The sequence below is a fragment of the Cydia fagiglandana genome, chromosome 20 (genome assembly GCF_963556715.1).
Source record: "Cydia fagiglandana chromosome 20, ilCydFagi1.1, whole genome shotgun sequence".
NCBI lineage: Eukaryota > Metazoa > Arthropoda > Insecta > Lepidoptera > Tortricidae > Cydia > Cydia fagiglandana.
Window position 1 is genome coordinate 13,128,647 of NC_085951.1, and position 25,521 is coordinate 13,154,167.

At 39.5% G+C, this 25,521-nt stretch overlaps 2 protein-coding genes across 2 annotated transcripts in view; one reads left to right on the plus strand and one right to left on the minus strand.

The window, feature by feature from the left end:
- Window positions 1–170: 170 nt before the first annotated feature.
- LOC134674743 (uncharacterized protein KIAA2013 homolog) lies at window positions 171–3,461 on the minus strand. Its single transcript, XM_063532870.1, has one exon. It carries the CDS (start codon window positions 3,328–3,330, stop codon window positions 1,453–1,455), a length of 1,878 nt encoding a protein of 625 aa, XP_063388940.1. The 5' UTR covers window positions 3,331–3,461; the 3' UTR covers window positions 171–1,452.
- Window positions 3,462–3,799: 338 nt separating this feature from the next.
- The window catches only part of LOC134674486 (carboxypeptidase D-like), a 72,183-nt gene continuing 50,461 nt past the window's right edge, over window positions 3,800–25,521 (plus strand). The window contains exons 1-6 of the mRNA XM_063532585.1: window positions 3,800–4,461; window positions 16,922–17,163; window positions 17,709–17,878; window positions 18,282–18,478; window positions 20,425–20,537; window positions 21,526–21,617. Coding sequence (XP_063388655.1) covers window positions 4,012–4,461; window positions 16,922–17,163; window positions 17,709–17,878; window positions 18,282–18,478; window positions 20,425–20,537; window positions 21,526–21,617 — 1,264 coding nt within the window. The 5' untranslated portion in view covers window positions 3,800–4,011. The remainder of the gene's footprint in view (window positions 4,462–16,921; window positions 17,164–17,708; window positions 17,879–18,281; window positions 18,479–20,424; window positions 20,538–21,525; window positions 21,618–25,521) is intronic.

Genomic DNA, 25,521 nt, shown 5'->3' on the forward strand with positions numbered 1-25,521 from the left:
CGGCGCAACTGCGCAGTGACGTCATTTTCCATAGGGCTGACCAGACGCCGACGCTCGAAAGACGCTAGATGTGGGGGGGCCCAGGGCCCTTAGGCCCCTAGGCCCAGTTGCGTCGACGTTCCGTCGAGCAGCGGCCATAGAGTTGTAGACGCCGACGCTCGAAAGACGCTAGATGTGGGGGGGCCCTAACTGGATAAGGCATGATGGGTGGGGGAAATGAGCGAACGGGATAGTCTTATGTATCTTTCAGTAGGAGTAGCAGCGAAAGCGCTATTAATTGTTTGTCCTTGTCACAGTCTCACATTTTTTTATGGTTAGTACATCACATTCCTTAAATTAGTACGGGTTATGGTTGGCAACAAATAAATTCAACCAATCATAGTGTCGCATTGCCTGTTTTGACCCTTACGGAGGCACGCGTATACCATTTCTATAGGATCCTACCTTCTATGGTTATTGCTCTTATGCTCAGTGTGGCAGTATATTATACAGGGTAAGGTTTATACAAAAAGTTTGAAAATTTTCAAGCGATAGAATATGACCGCAAACAGCGACAGAAAATATTTGTTTCATAACATTCAACAATGATTCATTTTATCATTAGAATTTTTATCTTAGGGCCTCTACAAACTATAAACCACATCAATAATTGCATGCGATATACAATACAATGCCAGCAACTAATATACAACGAAATCCATGGATAGCCTCGTAAGGGCCAAAGTCATACCTATAGTACTTATACAGTTCGATGAAATTTAAATCATATTCAATAGGCTACATTCCTACTAGTCAGATAAGCTTCTTTTTTAGAACTGTCAAAAAGATTTGCTGATGTGGAATTTATATGAAAATTATGAAAACGAATGTAGTGACGTCACGGTCAATCGGTTCTGGATTGTTTTAGTATGGCTGGTCCTTAGAAGGATAGATGAAATGTATTAAAAATCGCACGCAATATTGGCGAGGTTTGAACGGGCCCTTATTTGTGATGTCACAATAAAATTGGTTACTATAAATTATTTAAACGACTGCATATTTTCCAGACTTTTATCTGTCATTAAAGATTAGATAGTCATTTGTTTTGATTGTGTGCACTGTCAGTGGGACGACACTCCTCCTTTCGAGCATGCTCGGCTGTGTTCGGCTCAGCATTGCTCCGAGCAATTATTAGGGTTGGCACAACTTGACGTCCCTTTGCGTGCACGACCACAGGTAGAATAATGACTTGAATTTTGACAGCCCTAAATAGCCGAAAGGGATAGTGCCACACATTAGAAAGGGACAGCAATGACAGCATGATTCGTCTCTGAATTGCTGTCAAACTTCGGTTTTGTAGGAAGTGTCCTCTGTACGGTAGTACTGTTATTTATTCTGTGGCACTGTCCAGTTTATCCTATATCTAGGAATTCTAGGATCAATCAGTCAAGCTAAGCACATTATAAGGCAACTTCAAGGCTTATTATACAGGCGTTTGTATGCTACACCGCTGCCACAGAACTCGTTCATGATTATCCGGCATAAGAACAAGTGGAAGACGACGATTAGAGCTATTATAGATATCCAGAATAGAGGATTTAATCCGCCCAAACTGTGACCGTGTTTGTGCATGGCTATTACATGATTTTCATGCGCTGGGGCTTCCGCTACTTCTACAACATGAATAGCATGCCTTAGTTCTTCCATGTGCTGCTGATCTGCTGTTATATATAGTATAGCTGTTAACGGATCAGTCAACTTCACTGGGAAGTATTTCCTGTACGGACCAAGTTGCACAGGAGAGTCGAGACAGCCAGCATCACAAGCGTAATAAGTCTTGTCAGAGCGATCTAGGGCTACAAATATAGCTGCTTTGTTGTCTTCCTGGACTATTACGCTTATGTTAACATGTGTCATGTTTCCGTAGTTGACTCTGCGGAATAAAAAGTCTCTGTGTAGTTTAGAAGGATGGATGTTGTATTCAAGATGTTGGTTGCTGAATCGTAAGCTTCCAAAGCTTAGTATCATAGCTTGGTTGACTCCACTAGCTCCGGCTTTGAGGAGTTTATGGCAGCCATGTTTTTCTAACGTCAACAACCAAACACTAGCAACATTATTCAAGTTTTCTAGGTTATTTAAAGGTTTCCATAAATTAAATGCGTCTAAGGTTGAATGTCCTCCGTAACAGCCTTCCGAATAAGTAAGTGTACGCAAAATTTCAGCTTTTTCCTTTGGTTTTATATGTTCCTCATGTTCGTAACTCTGGACTTGGGACAGAATGGAATAGATAGTAGCATTGATGCGGTCTCCATTTATTATGCCTTGGACTTTCGAGTCTGAAATGTAGAATCCTGTATACCATAGCCCCTGCCAGACTCTGACATGGTTCTCCTTTAATTTCTTAGCGGCAGCTCTATCTCCGGTTAGAGAAATGACCTTCTCCATTTCCGAAATAGCTTTGGTTTCAACTATATCCTTATGCTTTGCATATTCGGATTTCTTTATAGGCTGACTATATTGGACGGTTGTCAAGATAAGTAAATCCAAGCCATCTCGTGCATCAATTTGTATCGTATTTCCAAGCTTTCTGCACACGATAGCAACAGCTTTAACATTATCACTGTCTGGTATTTCAAGCATTCCGGTGACCACCTCATACTCCTTTGTGTCCACTCCTTGGTGAAGTTTTACGGTTTGTTTGACAGCTGTCGGCCAGTCCGACACCCTAGGCGTTGAGATTTTTACACTTCTAGGTTTATTTGATGGATTGTTGACCCAAATTTCTTGCACAAACAGTGATGGTATCGTTCTGTGTGCGTAATACTGATAAGTAATCTGTAAGCCACTGTTACTACATTGAAATCTGTTTATGATACCTTTTTTATACTCGGCAACAGTAAATTCCTTCATGTCTGGATCCTCTATGATGTATAGAGGGTGATATTTTACAGGGAGCGATAGTGTCCGCCCATGTTTGATATTAATATGACTATCATGGTTTAAAGCCAGGCCTAATAGGCCATTACCGACATAAGGCACATAGTTGTGTCGTACACTGGACAATGTAGCTTCGCTCTCAGGTCTCATGTAAGCGTCGTAATCGCCGATAGCGTCTTGGAAAGGATTTAAAAATTGCTTCTGGCAAAAACTCTGACCCGACGCGGAATCCTCACTGTTAAAGAACCAGCTCATCAAAGTTGGACCAACGTAGAGGAGCAGGAAGATGACCACCAGGAAGAGTATTATCAGCTTCTTCCTCGTCATGGGGCCGTCTGTGAAGCGGTTGATACGCCTTAAAAGTTCTCCGGTTCGCCGACCCATTTCACCAACGTTACCGCTAGCACTATCCATCACAAAAAGGACGTTTTACTGTCACACTGCCCGTCACAAACTTAACTATTCTAAACTTTAAGTTAGTTCGTTAATAACCATTGTCAATATCATAGAAGAGGATTTTTAATTATTGTTTTAATGGTTTTATTATCAAATCCATCCACGAATAAAACACGAGATATCCAGCTGTCACACAAGATTCTTTGGATGGTCGGTGTTTTGCCATTTGTTGTTGCCAATTCTTCTAAGCAATTTTGTGTTTAAGATTAACAATATCTAGTGTAATATAATATATATTTTATAATAACTAGTTTCCTTCTATATTTAATTACTGAATCTTTGTTAAAATCTACATTTTGTTTAAATTTAATGTACGAAGTCAATATCACATGACTAGGAATCCGAACAAACATTTCAACTACAGATGCGTTCATAAATTACATTCGGGTTGCTATTCTAAAAGGTTTAGGGCAACACTTCAAGCATCCGTCAAGTGCGGTGCAGCCTACGTGACGTCAGCTCAGCTGTCGTATAGAGTCATTTCCCGTTTTCTTTCTTATCTCTTGTTTTTATAAATTGCTCTCAGGCCGCAATTAACCACAAGTCAGCAATGTTACAACGATAAGCGTTCGCAGTGTTATTATCGGGTAGTCAGTGTTTTTGTCGGGAATATCCCTTCAGACCGCTCTCGGTGCAAACATGGTTACCTGTTCCAATACTTTCGTATTGGTTTTATTTTCTGTATTAATTAGTGAATGTGTGCCGCGTTCTATAGAAGAAGAAGATGAATCATTTCTAAGTGTACCTAAATATACAAAGTATGATGATTTAGTAAAATTGTTTGCGGATCTGGAAAAAACACACCCGGATCTGGCTAAAGTTTATTCTATTGGGAAGTCGGTGGAGGGACGTGAATTGTTAGTTATCCAGATATCTGAGGATGTGAAGAAGGCTCACGCTGGCCGGCCAGCGTTCAAGTATGTTGCGAACATGCATGGGGACGAGGCAGTCGGCCGGGAGCTGGTGGTGTCCTTGGCCAAGTACCTGATACTCAACTACGGCAAGAATGATCGGGTCACGAAGCTGGTGAATAATACGGAGATCCATTTGATGCCGTCGCTCAACCCTGATGGATTTGAGAGCAGTGTTGTAAGTACATTTTTTTTAAGCTGAAATTTGCCAGTTCATTTAAGGAAAATTAGCCTATAAAATCCGCACACGGCAGGAAGAAGTTGATAACTGGTGGGAAAAAATGGAAGAAATTTGAACCTTATTTTATTTAAAGTTCAAATTTCTTCGGTAGAATATCTCGAGTTATCAAGTTCTGCCCGCGGTGTACGGAAATATTCTCTACATTTTGTGTGCCTTCACAACTTCCTTTGTCAAATTTTATTATTATGTAGAAAAATTAGCTCTTATAAAATATTGACTCACTTCTATGGACAAATTATTTTATTAAATTTCTTAGTGCAGCATTTCCCAAACTATGGGTCGCAACCCATTGGTGGATTCCAAGCAAAGTCTGAGTGGTGGACGTAAGACAGTCAAGAGGTGGGTCCCGAATTTTTTGTTAGGTGGGTCGGAGCCCAGTCAACTTTGGGAACCACTGTGTTAGTGTTACCAAGCACAGTAAGAATATAAATACATGAATATTTAAGTAGATCAGAAATAGTTTCAGTATTTGTTATGTCACATCATATTATGATATCATATTTTATTGTTTATAATTTATAATTTAGAATATAGACAACCACTATTCATCACAAGGGACATTCATAAACAAAGTAGTAGTATAGCGGAGTCAGTTATGAAGTTGACCCAAAAAATTTTTATTAAGCTATGAGCTTCATCACATATGATCTTTGAGTAATTCTAAGCATTTCAAGCCTGGGAGGCAATAAGGGGAGGGGGGGTACAAAGATGGCCGCCACCCGTCATCATTCAAAAAAATCTGTTCTGGTCCTGGTGGCTACTAGGGCAAGTTTGGTATCATTTTCGTATAAACCGGAAACGTAGAATTCATTGCTGATATTTGTTTTTTTCAGCTTCATAGTAATTTTACAAGAAAAACGTAAAAAGATGAAAATTTAGGATGGAGGTTTTTGCTTTGAGAGCTAATAACTTTTGTATAGTGGCCAAAATAATCATATAAAAAATACTATAATAAAGCGCAATTCATGCAGATTCTAAACATATACACGTTGAGTAATATCCTACTGCAAAAAGATGGTGAAAAAATTATTAAATGACCGCAGCGCGGGTAGTTGGACTTTCGTTTATCTTGCGGACCGTCGTTTATCTTACAAAATGATCGAGTACGAGTATCTACGTATACGTAGGTGTGCTTACTTTGCTAGATTTTATGATGACGAATAAAATACTTTCATCCAGACATAATTCATCATACAGACATAATTTTATGCACTTTTATTTTTATTTTGAATATTTAATTTTAATGCACTTGCAACGATTTGAGTGGGGCCTAGTGTTATTTGACCGGTGTTTTCTGTAAGGTGGAGGTAAGTACGTACTTCCCCAGTTGGGCTCTGCTCGGATAGATCTGGAATGACATCCGCTGTGCTGTGCCCTACCACACAAAGCGAGATGACATTTACAGTGCCCATACCTCTCTTTTGAACGTAGTTTAAGGATATACCCGGGTCCAAAATTGGGTCCGAGAAATAACTATTATAAATGAAATTATTCTAATAAAATAGCGCTCTTATTTTTGCTGATAATATTAAAACAGTATTTATGAGAGAAATTGTACTACTTAGGAAGAGGCAAAATATTTTTTTTCACGATAATTTTCATGCTATAACTCACTTTAAGTAATTTTATAGGTACTTACTTGTTGTTTTTAATTAATAACTTCAACCTGCACATAACATTCATTTGGATTTGATTTGGTTTGATTTTGTTTGATATTTTACATTTAATATTTGCTTCAGGTTGGTGTGATAAAAAATTCTGTGTTTCACTCGGTGGCAAATTTTGTTTAACCCTCGTTCTTTGAAACCCTTACAACGCTCAAGATTCCATTTTTCGAACCACTCACTACGCTCGTGGTTCAATTTTGAAATCTTTCGCTTGATCGGGTATCAATATTAGCACGAGCGGTTAAACAACAACTTTGCCCCCTTGTAAAACAAATAACTATTATGCGGAGAGCTTACATTTAGAAATCATAACAGCTATGTATATTTGTCATACTAATATAGGTTATGCAAGTATGACTTGGTGACAAACCAACGAAGCCCCGCCTCACGGGGCTTCTATTTTCTGCTCTGAGGGATAAAAGGTAACTAACGAACCTAACCTAACCCAACCTTTGCATGAAATTACATGATCTTATTTGTTAAGCGAGCCGCCCTCCTCTTTAGACATGGGGATACCTGTGTGTATTTTTTTAACCTATACCAGAATTATGTCTGTGTACTGGAAACTGCGGACATTAAATATACAGAAAGCATTTTATTCGTCATCATAAAATCTAGCAAAGTAAGCATAGTTACCTATGTAGATACTCGTACTCGACCATTTTGTAAGATAAACGCCGCCTAGCGAGAGTCGCAACTACCCGCGCTGCGGTCATTTAATAATTTTTTCACCATCTTTTTGCAGTAGGATATTACTAATCATGTATATGTTTAGAAGGTGCATGAATTGCGCTTTATTGTAGTATTTTTTGTATGATACTTTTGGCCACTATACAAAAGTTATTAGCTCTGAAAGCAAAAACCTCCATCCCAAATTTTTATCTTTTTACGTTTTTCTTGCAAAATTACTATGAAACTGAAAAAAAACAAATATCAGCAATGAATTCCACGTCTCCGGTTTATACGAAAATGATACCATACTTGCCCTAGTAGCCACCAAGACCAGAACAGATTTTTTTGAATGATGACGGGTGGCGGCCATCTTTGTACTCCGCCCTTCTCGACTAGACGCACGCTTCTTATCGCCTCCGAGGCTAGAAATGCTTAGAATTACTCAGAGATCATATGTGATGAAGCTCATAGCTTAATAAAAAAATTTTGGATCATATATGGCAGCGATCCGTAACTGACTCCAGTAGTAGTAGTAAAACACTTTATTGTACAAAAAAAACAAAACAAAACAGGAAAAATAACATTCGTCATTAGTACAAAGGCCAAAAAACAAACACAGGGGTGTGACAAAATCAGATCATTCAGCTTAGCAACTTATGGCATTATTAATAAACGCTTTACTGGCCTGAATTTGCTATGAATTGCTGTTTTTATTTTTTATTTATTTATTAAAGTACACCCACATCATACATATTATAACTTACGCTAAAACATTTTACAAGGTAATAAATACTGATACATATGACAATCACGGAGTACAGTCACCTGCAATAATATGTTACTCTTCGAAGGCCGCAAAAATATGTGACATGCTCTTATGACTCTACAAATAAAATCGTGTCAGATATTTTTGCTGCCTTCGTTGTGTAACATATTATTGCAGGTGACTGTACATAACATTGATAAAGTGTTACAGTGAGATCAAATTTAACCTAAAACTATACAATTAAATCTAAGTCAGTTTTTATCTGTCATATAATTTAACTAAATCAGGCCCGTAAATAAATAAATAAGTTTAATATATAAAATTTGTATTCCTATAAATCAAACTATGTATTCATTTTCATTAAAATAAATAAGTAATTGAATAATATAATTAATAAAAGCCATTTCGTCACTCCAACGGTATCTGGGGTGCCCAGATACCGCTCGAGTGACGAAGCTCAAAAAGACTTGTCCACCCTCGGAATACCCAACTGGCGTGAAGTGGCGCAGAATAGGGCAGAGTGGCGCTCTCTTGTGTCAGAGGCCAAGATCCTCTTTGGGTCACTGAGCTGGTGATGTATGTATGTATGTATGTAAAAGCCATTTATTTCTGGCTAGCCATACACTATAAAGTATTTGTAATAGTAAGTACCACATGGCCAGAGGTATTAATTGTGGTTTGCTCACACATCAGAGTTGCTGTGGATCACCTAATGCAGAGCCATGTGAAAACTACCTAATTGACTTATTTAATGTGCAATTTACGGTAATAAAACTAATAGGCATTAATAAGCAATTATAATTATATTGCTCAATATTATAGCCCCAACCACATACATGGATTAAACTACTTTAAACTTTATGCAAAGGAAATAAAGTTGATTTCTTTTCAAGTTACTTTTTTGTTAATAGAGCAGGTGAACCCAACATATGTATACTACACATGCAAAGGAAAGTGTTGGAAAACACTCAATTATGTGTTTCTCTTCAAGCATCCAGTGTCTTATGGGCCTTATGGCACAAGGTCTTTGACATTGATGATCAGAGCTCGGCGGGTGAGCTCAGCTCGGGTGAGCTGTTTTCAAAGTTTGCACAACATGGACATGCCTTGTCATTGGATGGTATATGTGGTGTAATTTAATAACTAAATAAATTGTTTTATTTAGGCTGCCTTTCCGCTACGATCTTTACGTCGCCATTAAAACAAATGAATTTTATTGCAAGCTTTTTTAGTAAACCTCTTCAAATAATATGTATATCCATCCATATGCTACTATTAAAGTTTATTTGTACATAAGGAATGGTAATTTTAGTTTAATTATAATTAATAAAGTTATATTTTAATATTTCTTTCTAAGGTGTATCTATATTAATATCTACACTTGACATAAGTGACGTCAAAATGGCTCACCCCTGCCGAGCTCTGTTGATGATTTGTATGCCATATAGGTTGATAGCTACTATTGGAAGTCTTTACATAAGTATGCATATAGCCTTGCCGGCTGCACACACTCGTTAACAGACCCGAAGAAAGGCCGAGAGTGAATGTGTAACGTAGTGGCCCCATCAGTTACCAACATGACTACCCACTCAAAAATATGCATATCTCTTTGTTGAAACATATACAACACAAGAAATTTCCTTTCAACAGTATACAAACATATACAAACACAAATGCATGACTAACCAACAAATCAAATAAAAGCGTGACCATACTCGTACAAACAAAGCACTCAAATCATTTTATTATTCAAGGTTACACTCTCTAAACGTCAAACAACTTTGAACTCTATCCCGCACACATAAGGTTCTCGCATATTACCACTAGCTGTTGCACAGTTGAGTTCATAAATATGTATACATTATTTCAGCTTATTGCAATGGAATTAAGGTGAAGAAATGTATTCATATTTATGAACTTGACTGTACCATCGCGATCGTCCACATTGTTAACTGATATTAAACCGTATTGCAAAGACATAAGGTGCATCAAAGGTCAAAGCGTCCTCTGCCAACATAGAAAAATCCAAAAACTGCCTCTGTCGCTCGCATAAGCAAGTGCGATAGAGAGGCAGATAATTCTTTTTTAATACAGTTGCTCAAAAAGTGCTACTTTACGTAGCTGTTTAGCGTGCGGAAAGTTGGTTATCTCGAACTAGTGCTTTTTACTTTTCCAATTTTTTTAAATTTATACTTGTTCCAATTCACGACTACTTATTGATGAGTGTTAATATTAGTTTCCTTTAAACGTCGTAATCAGCATAAAAACCTACCGTTAATGTAAGAATACGAAAAATATTACATATTTCATATTTAATTACTTACCTCTTCATCATTATAACACGTTTATTTTTTAATATTCAATATTGAAAATTCCGTTCTTAATAAGTTGACTGAATGGAACGGAATAGCTGCCAAACGCCCATAGATATAATATACTTAAAGACGACGTCTAACCGAGCTGTCACTGTTACCACTTTTGTTTAGTGTACGATTAACAATGTTTTTCTTATTTTTTCGCAACTGTATTAAAAAACGTCGTTCGATACACGTGCGGAAATGTCATTCTTCACTCGTCCCGAGTCTTGCCACTCGCCTGCGGCTCGTGGCAAGATATCTCGGTACTCGTGAGGTAATGACATACCTTCCGCACTAGCATCGAAATGTACTATTTCCATTCGATATTGACGGTAGACCTAGTTAACAGTGTTGTAGTATAGTAACACCATTTTTAGGGTTCCAGACCCAAAGGGTAAAACGGGACCCTATTACTAAGACTTCGCTGTCCGTTCGTCCGTCCGTCCGTCCGTCCGTCTGTCTGTCACCAGGCTGTATCTCACGAACCGTGATAGCTAGACAGTTGAAATTTTCACAGATGATGTATTTCTGTTGCCGCTATAACAACAAATACTAAAAACAGAATAAAATAACGATTTAAGTGGGGCTCCCATACAACAAACGTGATTTTTGACCAAAGTTAAGCAACGTCGGGCGTGGTCAGTACTTGGATGGGTGACCGTTTTTTTTTTCTTTTTTTTCTTTTTTTTTTTGCATTGTGGTACGGAACCCTTCGTGCGCGAGTCCGACTCGCACTTGCCCAGTTTTTTACAGTCTAAGGCCCCCCCCACATCTGGCGTCTTTCGAGCGTCGTCGTCTGTCGGCGTCGGTCCAGCGCTATGGAAAATGACGTCGCTGCGCAGTTGCGTCAACGCTTTGTCGACGTTGCGTCGACGTCGGCCATAGAAGTGTAGACGCCGACGCTCGAAAGACGCCAGATGTGGGGGGGCCCTAAAAGCGAAAAGGGTCATTAACATTATCCACTATTAATAATAATAATAACCCCGCGGGGGCAGCTTGTGGCGAGCTGACGGTGAGTGGCGACACCGCGGACCCCTATTCCAGAGGGCACTTTCATCTGGCCCTCGCCTCTGCGCTTGCCTTGACCGGCCGGCCAGAGTGGAGTCGCAAGAGCGGGACCTATGCTCCAGGTTGGAAGTGTAAAATGTCATAACGCCGGCGGCCTGCTGAACGGATTACCGGGATCTGGCACACCGCAGACTCACCTCTCGACAACTTTACAGCCACTCCAAAGTGTTGCCCTGTTGTCGCACTGTGCGTGCGGCCATTGCGGGGCCCACTCAATGAGTTGGCGAGTCACCACCTGTCTTTAACAATATTGAGACTGATTGTCACGGCAGGTGTCCGCTAGTCTCATCCCATAGCCCGATATCCAGTCCATCCAACATTCAAATCAATAGCCTATGACCTTAGTTCCCATCGCAGCACAAAAGTGCTGCACTGCAATAGTCTTTGCACCTGGCGGGGACCATCTCCGGATGTATCATATTGTGCGCTCGGGGATGGTATCCGCCACGTGTATCCCTTGCTTTTAGATTAAATTGTCTTAAAGGGCCTCTGCGCTGTTGGCTACGGCCCCACGCACGCCTTCCAAAAGTCCGGGACCCCATGGTCCCGAGATCTGGAAAGGACAAACAAATAATAATAATAAATAATGTGTTTATAATTTTTTTTTTATTGTTTGTAAGTGTTTTTATATTTTACTTTTATATCCATATTATAATTAACCTAACTTAAGAAGAAAAATAAATAAAGAATAATAAATAATAAATAAATCTTTATTTCCAAAAATACAAATTACAGAGTGTGGCAGGGGTCTCCGCACTAGGCTTCGCCTGTATCGCGGGGTACCAGGAGTACATTAAATAACAGAATTACCTATACAAACATAAAGTCCAGCTTATGGCAAAATAAACTTATTATAACTAACACAATCAAAGGTACTTATATATAACATTAATAAGCTAAAGTACATTATCTAAAATAGCTTCTGTCTCGGCATAACTAAGAGAGCTTAGGAATTTAAATAGTTGTTTTTTTGCTTCTATAGTGGTGCTAGATCTAAGGTTACAGTGTTTAAGAATGGAATTGTAAGTTGTAACTCTAATGCGATCTCCAAAACGTTTTCCAAAGGCGGAACGTACTTCGGGAATTGGTAGATTGAAGATGCGTTTTTTAACTAAGATATTATATGAGGGCAATGTTTTAGAGACTTTGTGTGTGTATAAACAGATTTTGTGTAAGAATAGCTGTCGGACGGTTAAAACTTGAGTTTGGGCGTAAAGATCAGAGGTTGGAAACCGATAGGATTTTTTGAGCATCACTTTTAGTACAGAGCGTTGGGCCCTTTCGATTTCCAACATACAAGTCTTTGCTGCACTGCCCCAAACTGAAATACAGTAACTGATCACAGACTGACAAAGTGCAGTGTAAATCATTTTTAATAGTGATTCATCTGCAGAATTACGAAGTTTTTTGATTTGTCATTTCTTCTTATTGTTTTCTGGTTTGTCATTTCACGGTTACAGCATCAAATACATACCTGTGTCATAATCATTTTATGAGTAGGCTTTTGTGCGGTAATGACTAATGACGATTAGAGTGACCAAGAGTTAATTAAACTGGCCACAGCATTGGATATTAATGCTATTTTTACAAGCTTTTATTTAGTTTCACCTGACCGTTGTCTGTCTGTCTGTCTGTTGGGAATCAAACTGCGTGATTCTGATGACTTTTAATTACACTTGTACATGACCTACTTCAACGTATGGGTAGTGGACAGTGTGTATTGTCCCCATACCAAGCTGGTTTTATTTAGGGCTTGTCCATTTTTACAAGCTTTTATTTAGTTTCACCTGACCGTTGTCTGTCTGTAATCAAATCTTGCAAGTTAAATTTGATCCACTTCCCGGTTTCCGATGAGCTGAAATTTGGCATGCATGTATAAATCGGATGACAATGCAATATTATGGTACCATCGAACTGATCTGATGATGGAGACAGGAGACGGTCATAGGAACTCTGTGATGAAACAACGAAACGTAATTGTGTTTGGGGTTTTTAGGATTGTCTTGATGAGTATTAGTTGCATGTGGAAAGAAAAGTACAGTCAGCGATAAAAGCTTGTACCAAAAATGAAATTTTTGCCAAAAACTTATTATTATAGTTGGAGTAAAGGAGCCCACAGATTACCAGTTCGCCGGACGATATCAGCCTGTCAGTTGTTCGGAGCTATTAAATTTTGCTTTGAGCTGACAGGCTCATTATCGTCTGGCGAATTAGTAATCAGTGGGCCTAAGGGGTAAAAAAAAGTACTGAGTAAAAAAAAACATTTTCGGGTTCAATAAAACTATTGTCCGAATTACTAAAATAAAACTAAAGTCGGCTGAGGTGGCCATGTCAAAAGAAGGCCGCCTGAATACGTAGACAATAGAGCCTTTAGCTTTTCGCCTTACCAGGCCCAAACAGGAGCCTCACTATTTCCAAACAGGAGGGTCAAACCAAGGCAGCGGCGGCGTAACGTCATCGATGTCCAGGATGTCCAGGATAAAGCGAAGTGGAAGGAGAAAAAACCGGGCAAGTGCGAGTCGGACTCGCGCACGAAGGGTTCCGTACCATAATGCAAAAAAATAAAAAACAAAAAAATAAATAAAAAAAAGCAAAAAGAAAACGGTCACCCATCCAAGTACTGACCCCTCCCGACGTTGCTTAACTTTGGTCAAAAATCACGTTTGTTGTATGGGAGCCCCATTTAAATCTTAATTTTATTCTGTTTTTAGTATTTGTTGTTATAGCGGCAACAGATACATCATCTGTGAAAATTTCAACTGTCTAGCTATCACGGTTCGTGAGATACAGCCTGGTGACAGACGGACGGACGGACGGACGGACGGACGGACGGACGGACAGCGAAGTCTTAGTAATAGGGTCCCGTTTTACCCTTTGGGTACGGAACCCTAAAAAGTAGGAAAGCGGACCCCGTCACAGTACGGGACAAACGCTAGGAGGATGATGATGAGTATCTTATGCTTCATTCGTAAACGTACATAGGTCCAGTAAATCAAATCAATTTGGATATTACAGGTCCTACTGTACCTAACTTCTGATCAACATTCGTGATTAAACTCACGGCCGCCATGTTCATTGTACCATGGCGCACACTCTTAACGTAACCTTAACCTTATGGCTTTTGTAATAAGGTCCACCGATGGACAGGTTGAGTGTTACTTTTTGTAGGAGGTACATAAGCCAGTAATCTATTCACGGTAGGTTTTTGTCAAAATGGCACGAAATAATCGTAAAAGTTTTAATCAATTCAATCGAATGCAAGTTCGAGATGATAAAAAACATGGTCCAATCTCAGTGCCCTTCAATTTTAATTATAGGTCGTTCACATGGCCGTATTTGAATGCTGAATTGATCCGATAGCGTTGTAAGAATAATGAATCATGATACCGTTTCGCTCTTGTCGCCAATAGATATTAAGATTACAATAGGTTAATGACCCTGATGCCGTGCTTTTTTGATACAGTAAAGAATAGTAGGTACTCTTCAAATGCCTACTAGAGGAAATAATGGTGTTTACTTATACTTCGTTTTTTTTAGCATTAGAAATAAGGTAAACAATCTTGATGAGTCTTTTTATTGAAAAACACGTTTAAAAAATAAGTCACGGCAAATATGTAACAATTATGAATCTAATACGATCATTTATATTCTTCTGCTTTCATAAGTAATAGCACAGAATAAATAATAGTACTAAGGTACAGAAGACTCACTCTCTAACAAAACGCGTCTGCTACGATCAGCACAGATATGGCCGCTAGGTGGCGACAGCGCCACGCGCGGCTTATGGCTAACCCCAAAATTGGGGTTGGACGGATGGACTTTTAGCTACCTGTAGCAAAGCGATGAAATCGCGGAGTGAGCCGCGCCTGGTAATAGTTACTGATTTAAAAAAAAGCGTATTTCAATTAAAAGACATGTCAAGATCGCTTACGTTCTTGCAAGTTCTTTCTAATGCTAAAAAAACGAACTATACGCTATAGGCACGTTTACACGATAAAGTAGGTGATCAAAGTTAGATTCATGGTAAATTAAAAGAACTTAAAAAGAAGAAGATTCATGGTAGATTAAATTGAAAGAGCGTTTTTTCCGTTGCCGGGCGTCAGACCGTCAACATCTCGATTTGATTTGGATTTTTCATTTGTAAGGCTGGACCTTAGGGGACTTAGGGGAAGTACATATGTACTCCGTGTACTCGTACTAGGTATTAAATATTGATCGCGTGTATAAATGACCTGCAACGCTCATTCATAAGCAATATTGGTGGCAGTGAAAGTAGCAAACTGGTTACACAAGTACGATCGAGATATCGGAGTAACACGTGATTGTAACGTAACACCCACATTGGAACGATTAGGTCAGGGGGCCTAGCTATGGTAGGTATTCCATCTGTCCAATATCTTGGTCACACATTTTGCTTAGTGAGGGAGTGAGACGCAATACACATTGGACCGATTCCGCCTCTTAATAACCTTTCATGGTTTGCATTTTACTTCGAAATATTCGCGAATTTATTGATGTCGGCGGCCGATCGTAAGATCAGGCATATCATGAAACGTGAAAATCTTTGACTCGTTCCCTGAGTCCACGGAGCCCCGCTACGCGGGGCTCCTATTTCTGGGCAGTTTGCCCTTCGGGCCTCTGAAGCAACCTAACGAACCTATCCTACCTATATATTGGTTTAATGTCACTATCGTCAAAACATTACACAGGAACATTACGATCTGCCTGATCTTACGATCGGCCGCCGACATTAACACGGTCGTGTTAAGTCAGGGAAAGGCATATCGTAGAAAACGGATACTACACCTTATTATAAAGGAGTAAATGTCATTATCGCATGCATGCCAAAGTGCACTGAACTGTATAAGTAGGTAGTTGTTATCACTTAGGCTCGCATAGTGCAAGGGGATATTGATAACGTAACGCACTGGGTTTGTTTGTTGTTATGGCTGAATATGTATACCTACATTTTCGATCTTACGTAAAGGGTGTAAGGTTGGAAATAGAATACGTTTTCGTATGAATATGTATATGCTCTGGATCTTATGTCTAAGGAATAAGGTTTGGAATAGAATAAGTTTTCGTAAAGACCTAACTGGTCACCCTCAGGAGTAGGTGGATACTTAACCTTTGTCATTATAACATAACTATAACTTCTGCATGCTTTGCGTACAGCATATATGTAAGTAGGATAACATAGAGTCAGATAATATGAAGTAATAGCAGTCAATGACGAAATGAAAATTAAGGGAAAACCATAACTTAAGATAACTTTGGATGTAGAAGAAAGACATTTATTCCATAAAGCACACATACACAGGACAATAAGATGAAATAAATAAGATAAAGAGAAAATAATTATGTAGGTACACATTAAAAAATAAAACAGAGAAAAAAAAAATACACACTTGGATTGAATGACTTGAATCATTTTGCCGCGCCGCCGGTCGCGTGCGTTCAGTCCACGTCCTCAGGGTCCTCAGGGTGTATCTTTTTGGTAGTGAGGGGCCCTCACTGAGGGCGCAACACCACTATTCCTATATATAACAAATGGAGCTTATTATTATTGCTTCGAATGTCCACTACTAGACTCATAGGCGTACCCACGGTGGGGCAAGGTGGGGCGGTTGCCCCACCCTGGTCTCTGACCTGACCATAAGCTAAGAATTTCTGTTTCAACCGTACCCAGCCTCCTCTACTTCTGCCCCACCCCTTAATCAATGCTGCGTACGCGTGTCTAGACTCATTTATCCATAGATTTAGATTTAGATTTATTTATTTCATAATATTAAATTACAATATAAATTATTTTACACTAATCTATACGAATTTATATTATGATCAGCAACATATTATCTCCATCTCAGGAAGGCACCTGCGACTCCGCCGGCAACGGCCCCGGCCGCCACAACGCCCACGGCGTCGACCTCAACCGCGACTTCCCCGACCAGTTCGACCGCCACCGCTCCGAGGACGAAGCTTATCTGTTCGGGAACCGGCAGCCCGAGACTGTAGCGCTCATGAAATGGGTCATGGGCAAGCAGTTTGTGCTGTCCGGGAATCTGCATGGAGGCACGGTGGTCGCTAGCTATCCTTATGACGACTTGAGGTTAGTAATTAGACTTTTTTTAACAGTTTGACTGCAAACGTTCAGATGCTGCCTATTGGCAACCATCCTAAGACCGCAACCGCGACTTCCCCGACCAGTTCGACCGCCACTGCTCCGAGGACGAAGCTTATCGGTTCGGGCAACGGCAGCCTGAGACGGTAGCGCTCATGAAATGGGTCATGGGCAAGTAGTTTGTGCTGTCCGGGAATCTGCATGGAGGAACGGTGGTCGCTAGCTATCCTTATGATGATTTGAGGTTAGTAAATTGACCTTTTTTCACAGTTAGACGGACGTTCAGATGATGCCTGTCTGCACCATCCTGAGACTATGTTAGTCGTGACACATTTTATGAGGACATGTGTTTTATTTTATGTGACTGTGGTTGCTCTTGCTAGCTACCCGTATGCTTGACCTTATTGCAGCGGGACAGTATCCATTGGTGATCAGTTAAATCTCTTGCTCCGAGTTGCAGATATATCAAAAAAACATAAAAGTCACGTGAACATTACATTTCATATTTCTCACATTAATCTATTTTTTTACAGGTCAGGCAAAGACTGTTGCGAGGAAAGCCAGTCGCCAGACGATGCGCTTTTCAAGCATCTTGCTTTGGTATACGCGTCGAAGAACGAAGTGATGCACCAAGGCGACACATGCCCGCCTGAGAAATTCAAGGACGGCATCACTAATGGTGCCGATTGGTATTCTGTTAAAGGCAAGTGTCTATCATATGTGTGTTATAGAGTAATACCTGGGAGACCGAGATTTGATCGGAAAACATAAAAACTCAAAAATGCGCGTTTTCCCAGAGATAAGACCTAGCTAGATCGATTTATCACCCCCGAAAACCCCCATATAGCAAATTTCATCAAAATCGTTAGAGCCGTTTCCGAGATCCCCGAAATATATACACATATAAATAAATATACATATAAATAAATAAACAAGAATTGCTCGTTTAACGGTATTAGATATTTGAGAATATAAATGTTGTTGTTGGTGTATATCCGTCATTCACAGCGAATTTTATTATTATAATCGTGACACCCAGTAGCGACATCTGTATACTTTGATTAAATACTTAATTGGTTACACATTTCTAAATCTCCATTTTCCAGGTGGGATGCAAGACTTCAACTACCTCCACTCCAACTGTTTCGAAGTGACCTTCGAGCTCTCATGCTGCAAATATCCAGCTGCCGCTGAGCTGCCTCGCTTCTGGAGATTAAACAAGGATGCCATGCTGTCTTTCATTGAGCAGACTCATACGGGAGTCAAGGGATTCGTGGTGGATGAAGACGGTGAACCTATTAAGGTAACATTTCAACTACTTTCATTTCAACTACCTCCACTCCAACTTTTCGAAGTGACCTTCGAGCTCTCATGCTGCAAATATCCAGCTGCCGCTGAGCTTCCTCGCTTCTAGAGATTAAACAAGGATGCCATGCTGTCGTTTATTGAGCAGACTCATACGGGAGTCAAGGGATTCGTGGTGGATGAAGACGGTGAACCTATTAAGGTAACATTTCAACTACTTTCATTTCAACTACCTCCACTCCAACTTTTCGAAGTGACCTTCGAGCTCTCATGCTGCAAATATCCAGCTGCCGCTGAGCTTCCTCGCTTCTAGAGATTAAACAAGGATGCCATGCTGTCGTTTATTGAGCAGACTCATACGGGAGTCAAGGGATTCGTGGTGGATGAAGACGGTGAACCTATTAAGGTAACATTTCAACTACTTTCATTTCAACTGTTTCAACTACCTCCACTCCAACTGTTTCGAAGTGACCTTCGAGCTTTCATGCTGCAAATATCCAGCTGCCGCTGAGCTGCCTCGCTTCTGGAGATTAAACAAGGATGTCATGCTGTCGTTCATTGAGCAGACTCATACGGGAGTCAAGGGATTCGTGGTGGATGAAGACGGTGAACCTATTAAGGTAACATTTCAACTACTTTCATTTCAACTGTTTCAACTACCTCCACTCCAACTGTTTCGAAGTGACCTTCGAGCTCTCATGCTGCAAATATCCAGCTGCCGCTGAGCTGCCTCGCTTCTGGAGATTAAACAAGGATGCCATGCTGTCGTTCATTGAGCAGACTCATACGGGAGTCAAGGGATTCGTGGTGGATGAAGACGGTGAACCTATTAAGGTAACATTTCAATTACTTTCATTTCAACTGTTTCAACTACCTCCACTCCAACTGTTTCGAAGTGACCTTCGAGCTCTCATGCTGCAAATATCCAGCTGCCGCTGAGCTGCCTCGCTTCTGGAGGTTAAACAAGGATGCCATGCTGTCGTTTATTGAGCAGACTCATACGGGAGTCAAGGGATTCGTGGTGGATGAAGACGGTGAGCCTATTAAGGTAATTTCAACTATTTCAACCGCTTCGGAAGTGACCTAGCCTTAGTGGTATATCGTTGGTAGCTTTCAAATCCTGGCTCGTACCAGTGAGTTCCTTGGACCTTATGTAAGAAATACCACCCGTAACTTTAGCTTTTTGGTGAAGAGAAAGTAGAGAAACACACGAGGAAACCTAAGTAGCCTAATAAACCTTAGTTTCTTTTCTGGGTTGGAAGGTCAATTAAACAGTCGTTTTAGTAAAAAAGTATTAATATGTCGGAGAACGGCTGAATTGTGCCATCTATCGCCTTTAAGAGGCGTTTTATCACGCAATCTTTGACAAATAGAGCAAACTATGGTGTTGCAGTCCACCTGATTGGCGTTCGGCGCAGTTCTGCCAAGGCGTCATAGTCCTAGAGTGCGCTATCAAAACAAATGAGATCCAGAACAATTGAAGTTATCAATCTTCAGAAGGGAGCGATGAGAGCTAACGGGAGAAGATGACGTCTGTGGCGGTTCTTGGGTCTAATCCACTGGTTTGCTTTGGATAAGATGCGTAACTAAATTTTGCTCCCGTGAATAGGTACAGTCGACGTCAAAGAGATCTTTACGACTAACGTTACAAAAAATTATTTACACGACTTTATTGTCATAGCATTTAGGTCGTGTAAACATTTTTTTGTTACTTTGGCTGTAAATTTCTCTTTGACGTCGACTGTACCAGTGGCGGCGCGTCCATAAAAGCCGATTCCCACCGGCTTGCCTGTTTTTGGACGTTTGAGCAGAGTTATAAGGAAATATGTAAGCCAAATTAGCCCCGGCTTGCCTATGGATATGTTTGACGCGCCGCCACTGATAGGTACTCACGGGTAATACTCACACCTCAACCCTACCTTAATTGTATACAATTAATTTCAGAACGCGTTCATCAAGGTGGAAGGCGTGCCCCACTTCGTGAAGACGACGGAACAGGGGGAGTTCTGGAGATTACTGCTGCCGGGACAGTACAACATCACCGCTTTGGCTCAAGGGTACATTTACTACTTTTTATGGTTCCGTACCCAAAGGGTAAAACGGGACCCTATTACTAAGACTTCGCTGTCCGTCCGGCCGTCCGTCCGTCCGTCCGTCTGTCTGTCTGTCACCAGGCTGTATGTCACGAACCGTGATAGCTAGACAGTTGAAATTTTCACAGATGATGTATTTCTGTTGCCGCTATAACAACAAATACTAAAAACAGAATAAAATAAAGATTTAAGTGGGGCTCCCATACAGCAAACGTGATTTTTGACCAAAGTTAAGCAACGTCGGGCGTGGTCAGTACTTGGATGGGTGAACGTTTTCTTTTTGCATTTTTTTCCGTTTTTTTTTTTGCTTTATGGTACGGAACCCTTCGTGCGCGAGTCCGACTCGCACTTGCCCGGTTTTTTGTTTTAAAACGGACTTTATTTTCTTTTTTTTTTAATTTATGTTGCCCGAGGTTTAGCCCGAGAACAGCTTGCCCGATTTGATAATAGTTATTTTCGGTACAGATGCGAAAAATAGGAAATTCGTACATGTATCGTCATGTACTATTTTATATTTGAAAGGCAAGTAACTTGGCTATTTTCTCTCATAAAGCGACATTAAAATGATGTCATACTTCTTTGTGTAATCGATTTTTTTCTTTTTTCGTAAATCTCGTGAGAGCAAATACGTTTGGTACTTTATACTTTATTTCTCCTATATTTATATTACACTAGCGACCCGCCCCGGCTTCGCACGGGTTATACAAAACCTTAACACTGTATACACCTAAACCTTCCTCAAGAATCACTCTATTGATAGGAGAAAACCGCATGAAAATCCGTTCAGTAGTTTTTGAGTTTATCGCGAACATACACACAAACAGACAGGCGCAACGGGAGAGTTTGTTTTAAGGGGCCCACTGATTAACAGTCCGCCGGACGGTATCGGCCTTGTATTGTTAATCAGTGGGTCCCTTTATAAGGTAGTGATTTTATTTCTTCATCTTTCCAGTTTCGAATCCCCAACCCCGACCACCGTAACAGTGCCCACTAATCAGACCGAAGCCGTACCGCTGAAGCTGGTGGTCCGCCGCCGCGCCGTCGGTAAGTCCCGTCGTATAGATAAATATGACAACGCGGCTTCTTCGTTAGGTCTGTGTTGGGTGTTAATGCTTAATGCGGTCTTCATTTACATTATAAAGGCTTAAAAATTGGAACTAATGTGTTTTTTAACATTCTAGCTCTGTGTCTCTGTCTTACATAATAAGAAGAAAACAAGAGAGCAATAGTCTGTCAAGCAAAGTATGTCAGTAGCAATCTAGCAATGTACAGCAAAGTGAATTATGGCAACACTCAAAGAGCAGTATTGCGCTAAGAAAATCAGCAATGTACATCGAACCATAACATGTCATTGTCATTATCATAACCTCAAATTTTATTTGTAAAATTTTATTTGTATAAAAGTTTGAGGTTATGAGAATGACATCAGATATACCGAGGCGTTCACAAATATCTGAACACGCCTCTATTGCCAAGGCGTTAGAGTGCGTGTTCAGATATTTTTAAGCACCTCGGCCGTTCCCATATATCTGATGGTGACTGTACATTGGGCCTAACGGGGATATATCTTCATACATGTTTTATCTATCTCGGCGGCCGATCGTAAGATCAGGCATATCGTGAAATTCCTATGCATATCGTGAAACGTGAAAATCTTTGACTCGTTCCCTGAGTCGACGAAGCTCCGCTACGCGGGACTTCTATTTCTGGGCCTTCGGGCATCTGAAGCAACCTAACGAACCTATCCTACCTATTTATTGGTTTAATGTGACTATCCTCAAAACATTACACACGAACATTACGATCTGCCTGATCTTACGATCGGCCGCCGACATCTACATAATAAAAATCTATGATAATGTGCTCGTACCAATTTGTGTGAGTGTGAGACAAAAATGTTCTCTACAATTAATTTATTATTGCTCAATTTTCGTGTCAAATATTTACTAGGGAGTTAGATTAGGTTATCCGTTGGTGTTGGCTCTTTAGAAATGGGTAGCAGTGTTGCCAACTCGGATTTTGAAAAAATGCTAGACTAATGTCAAGATTATGCCAAAATTATGCCAAAGATTTTTGAAACACCTATGCTAAAAAAATGCTAAAATATCACTTGAATTTAAACACTTAAAACACATACTTTTTTCAAATTTACCGACTTTTTCTACTGACAAGATCTGCTTGACCAACTTTATATAGTCCGTTGACGCCCATCCGTCCACAAAAGTCAAAATTCATATGAAAATATGAACCACATAAGGCGATGGCACATATTGTTGCTGCCAAGTTGGTGCAAACTTGGCTTAAACTAAATTATACTAAAAAATATGCCAGATGCTAAATGGAGAATTTTGGTGCCAAAGCGAGTGAAAATATGCCAGATCTGGCATCATTTATGCCAAGTTGGCAACACTGATGGGTAGCCAGGGGCCGGTTAATTATTAGGTAATATATATATTTATTGTTTGAAGACGAAAGCGATTTCGACGTAATCGCCTTTTCATACAAACGTAGTCCTTCTTTTCCACCCTGGCTATTAACATTATTGAAAATATTATATTGATATACACAATTTGTTGTATATCAACTTATCAACCATAGCTATGCCCCTACGTTTGATTATTTTCGAATTTTTAATTATTATAAAAGCTTCTAACTTGTATACTAATTAAAAAATCGAATTAAAAAAACGTAGGCGCATACCTATGGTTAATATCCATCAAATTAGTAAAAATATTTTTCATAACGTCCCTGTAATCCAGAGAGGAAAATGGGAACCACATTTGTATTTTATGGAGAAAGGGCCGTCCGCTTTCCTTTTAAAGAACATATATGATATGACTATCACTTAGTTTGTATGGATTCTTTTAAGATATGTGATAACAATGCATTTATTTACACTTAGTGAATACTTCTAACATTCCTAAACTTGTGCCAAAAATACGTTGGTTACATCACGTCACGATAAAAGCAATAATTATAATTAAGTGATTATTAGCTTAGTACAAACTATAGTCAATACGAATTATGATTTGTTAGTAAAATGAAATATTGCAAATGAATGCATCCAATTATCCTCCTATGGCTCACGGTCCCATTTATAGTATCTACTAATTAAGTTTGATGAAAGAAAAGAAAGAAGGAAATCTATTTTCTGCGCTATTGGGTAATATTTCATTAGCTGGATTTTTATTTTGGGCTGGGCCTTAGGAGATATTTTGGTTATATTTCAAATTAAGTAAATGTGAAGAATTATTTTGTGTACTAAGATGTTTCTCAAAATGTCACAATATTTAAACGTTACATGGATAAAAGAACACCTTTGCAAGTTTATGATATACATTATGTCGATTTTCTAAAATGAATTCTATTCACCTATAAACAGAATTCATTTTAGTATACTGTTTAGTTATTGAAGGCTGGCCGGTTATTGAAACCTTATACTAAAATGAATTCTGTTTATAAGTGAATAGAATTCATTTTTAGTTTAGAGTGGGCTGTTATTGGCCGATGGCCATTTACTGGCGAATTACCCTACAAGCTTGTAAAGGTTTTTCCGGAAATGTACCGGGTGTTTCTGTCAATGAAATTAAATGTCACATTAATAATATTCGAATCATAAAAGGCATAAGACGTGTAAATGCAAAATATTGCTGTCGCAAATTTAACCGCTAAAATAGATGGCGATATACGTCACCATAAGTGTTGTGATAACTAGAATATTGAACGTTAGCGGTTGAAAACTTAGTTATCGGATGATGTACGTTATCGGACAACGCAATCTACATCAGCTGTCAAATTTGCGACCACACTATATTTTATTACTTTACGCGTTTTAGTAAGACTTGTTTTTAAATGTGTAACAGAAACACCTAATTATACACGGTGACCAAAAAATAAGTGCATTCCAAAGTCCAATGCAACCCTCCCATAGAAAATGGACCGGCGAAAATGTATGAAACAGCCAAAATTTATTTTTGTGATTTCGTGGTTGGTCCCATATTAAAAGTTGCTCAGTATAATCCCAAAACCTCCCTGGCAACGGGAATGCACTTATTTTTAGGCCAACCTGTATAGAAAATAGCACAACTAATATACAGAAAATAAACAAATAAAAAATGTAAATAGTACACTTACTAACCCGTAGTTTTAATTAACAATTTTCTTAATTTCTTTCTTTTTTTTGCTTTTTTTGCATGCTCTGAAGATTTGCCTGGACTTTTTCTTTTTTTTACAGTAATCCCTTTTCTTTTCTCTCTTTAGTTTTACCCTTATATACAATACCGATGTAGTGCATAATTATTTTCCATCGTATTTTCACGGGAACGTACGAACGTGTTATGCTATTTCAGTCAGTCTCGGTACAAAAAGTACTGACGTTGACTGAAGTAGCATGACAAATACGAACGATTCCGAGAAAATACTGTTACCATTATTATTTTAGGGGAGTTAATTAAAATGGAATAAAGGAAACTAGTACATTACTTATAATGCATTTATTTGACTAAACGACAAATATCTAAGTTTAGAAGTGTCAAATGTTAACTTATGACATTATAATATATTAAATAGCCTCGGCTAGCTTACTACAGACTTAATTAAAAAATATGAGAGCAAATGTGGGTTTGGCGGCTACATTTCTTATGGTTGGGCACTCTGGGTACGTGGTATAAAAAATAAGGAAAATTATTTAAAGTAAGTTGGGCGCCTTGGAGAATATAATAAATTGGTTGTCTTTGACCTTTTAAGTAGTGACATTAGAAGGTAGGTACCACTGCCGACACACTAATGGAGACTCATGTCGCAGTGCCTCTGCATCCACGGTAGTTGTAGTAATAGCGAACAGGCCCCGACCGCCGGTACACCAAGCTGGCTGGGGGCTGCCTTACAGCCAAACTGTAGACTAAGTGGTAGGCCCTGTAACGAGTTACAGGTAGTAAGACAGGGTTCA

Bases quoted from the DNA above. Each gene is read 5' to 3' on its own strand.
- LOC134674743 (XM_063532870.1), bottom strand. From the start codon at position 3,330: ATGGATAGTGCTAGCGGTAACGTTGGTGAAATGGGTCGGCGAACCGGA.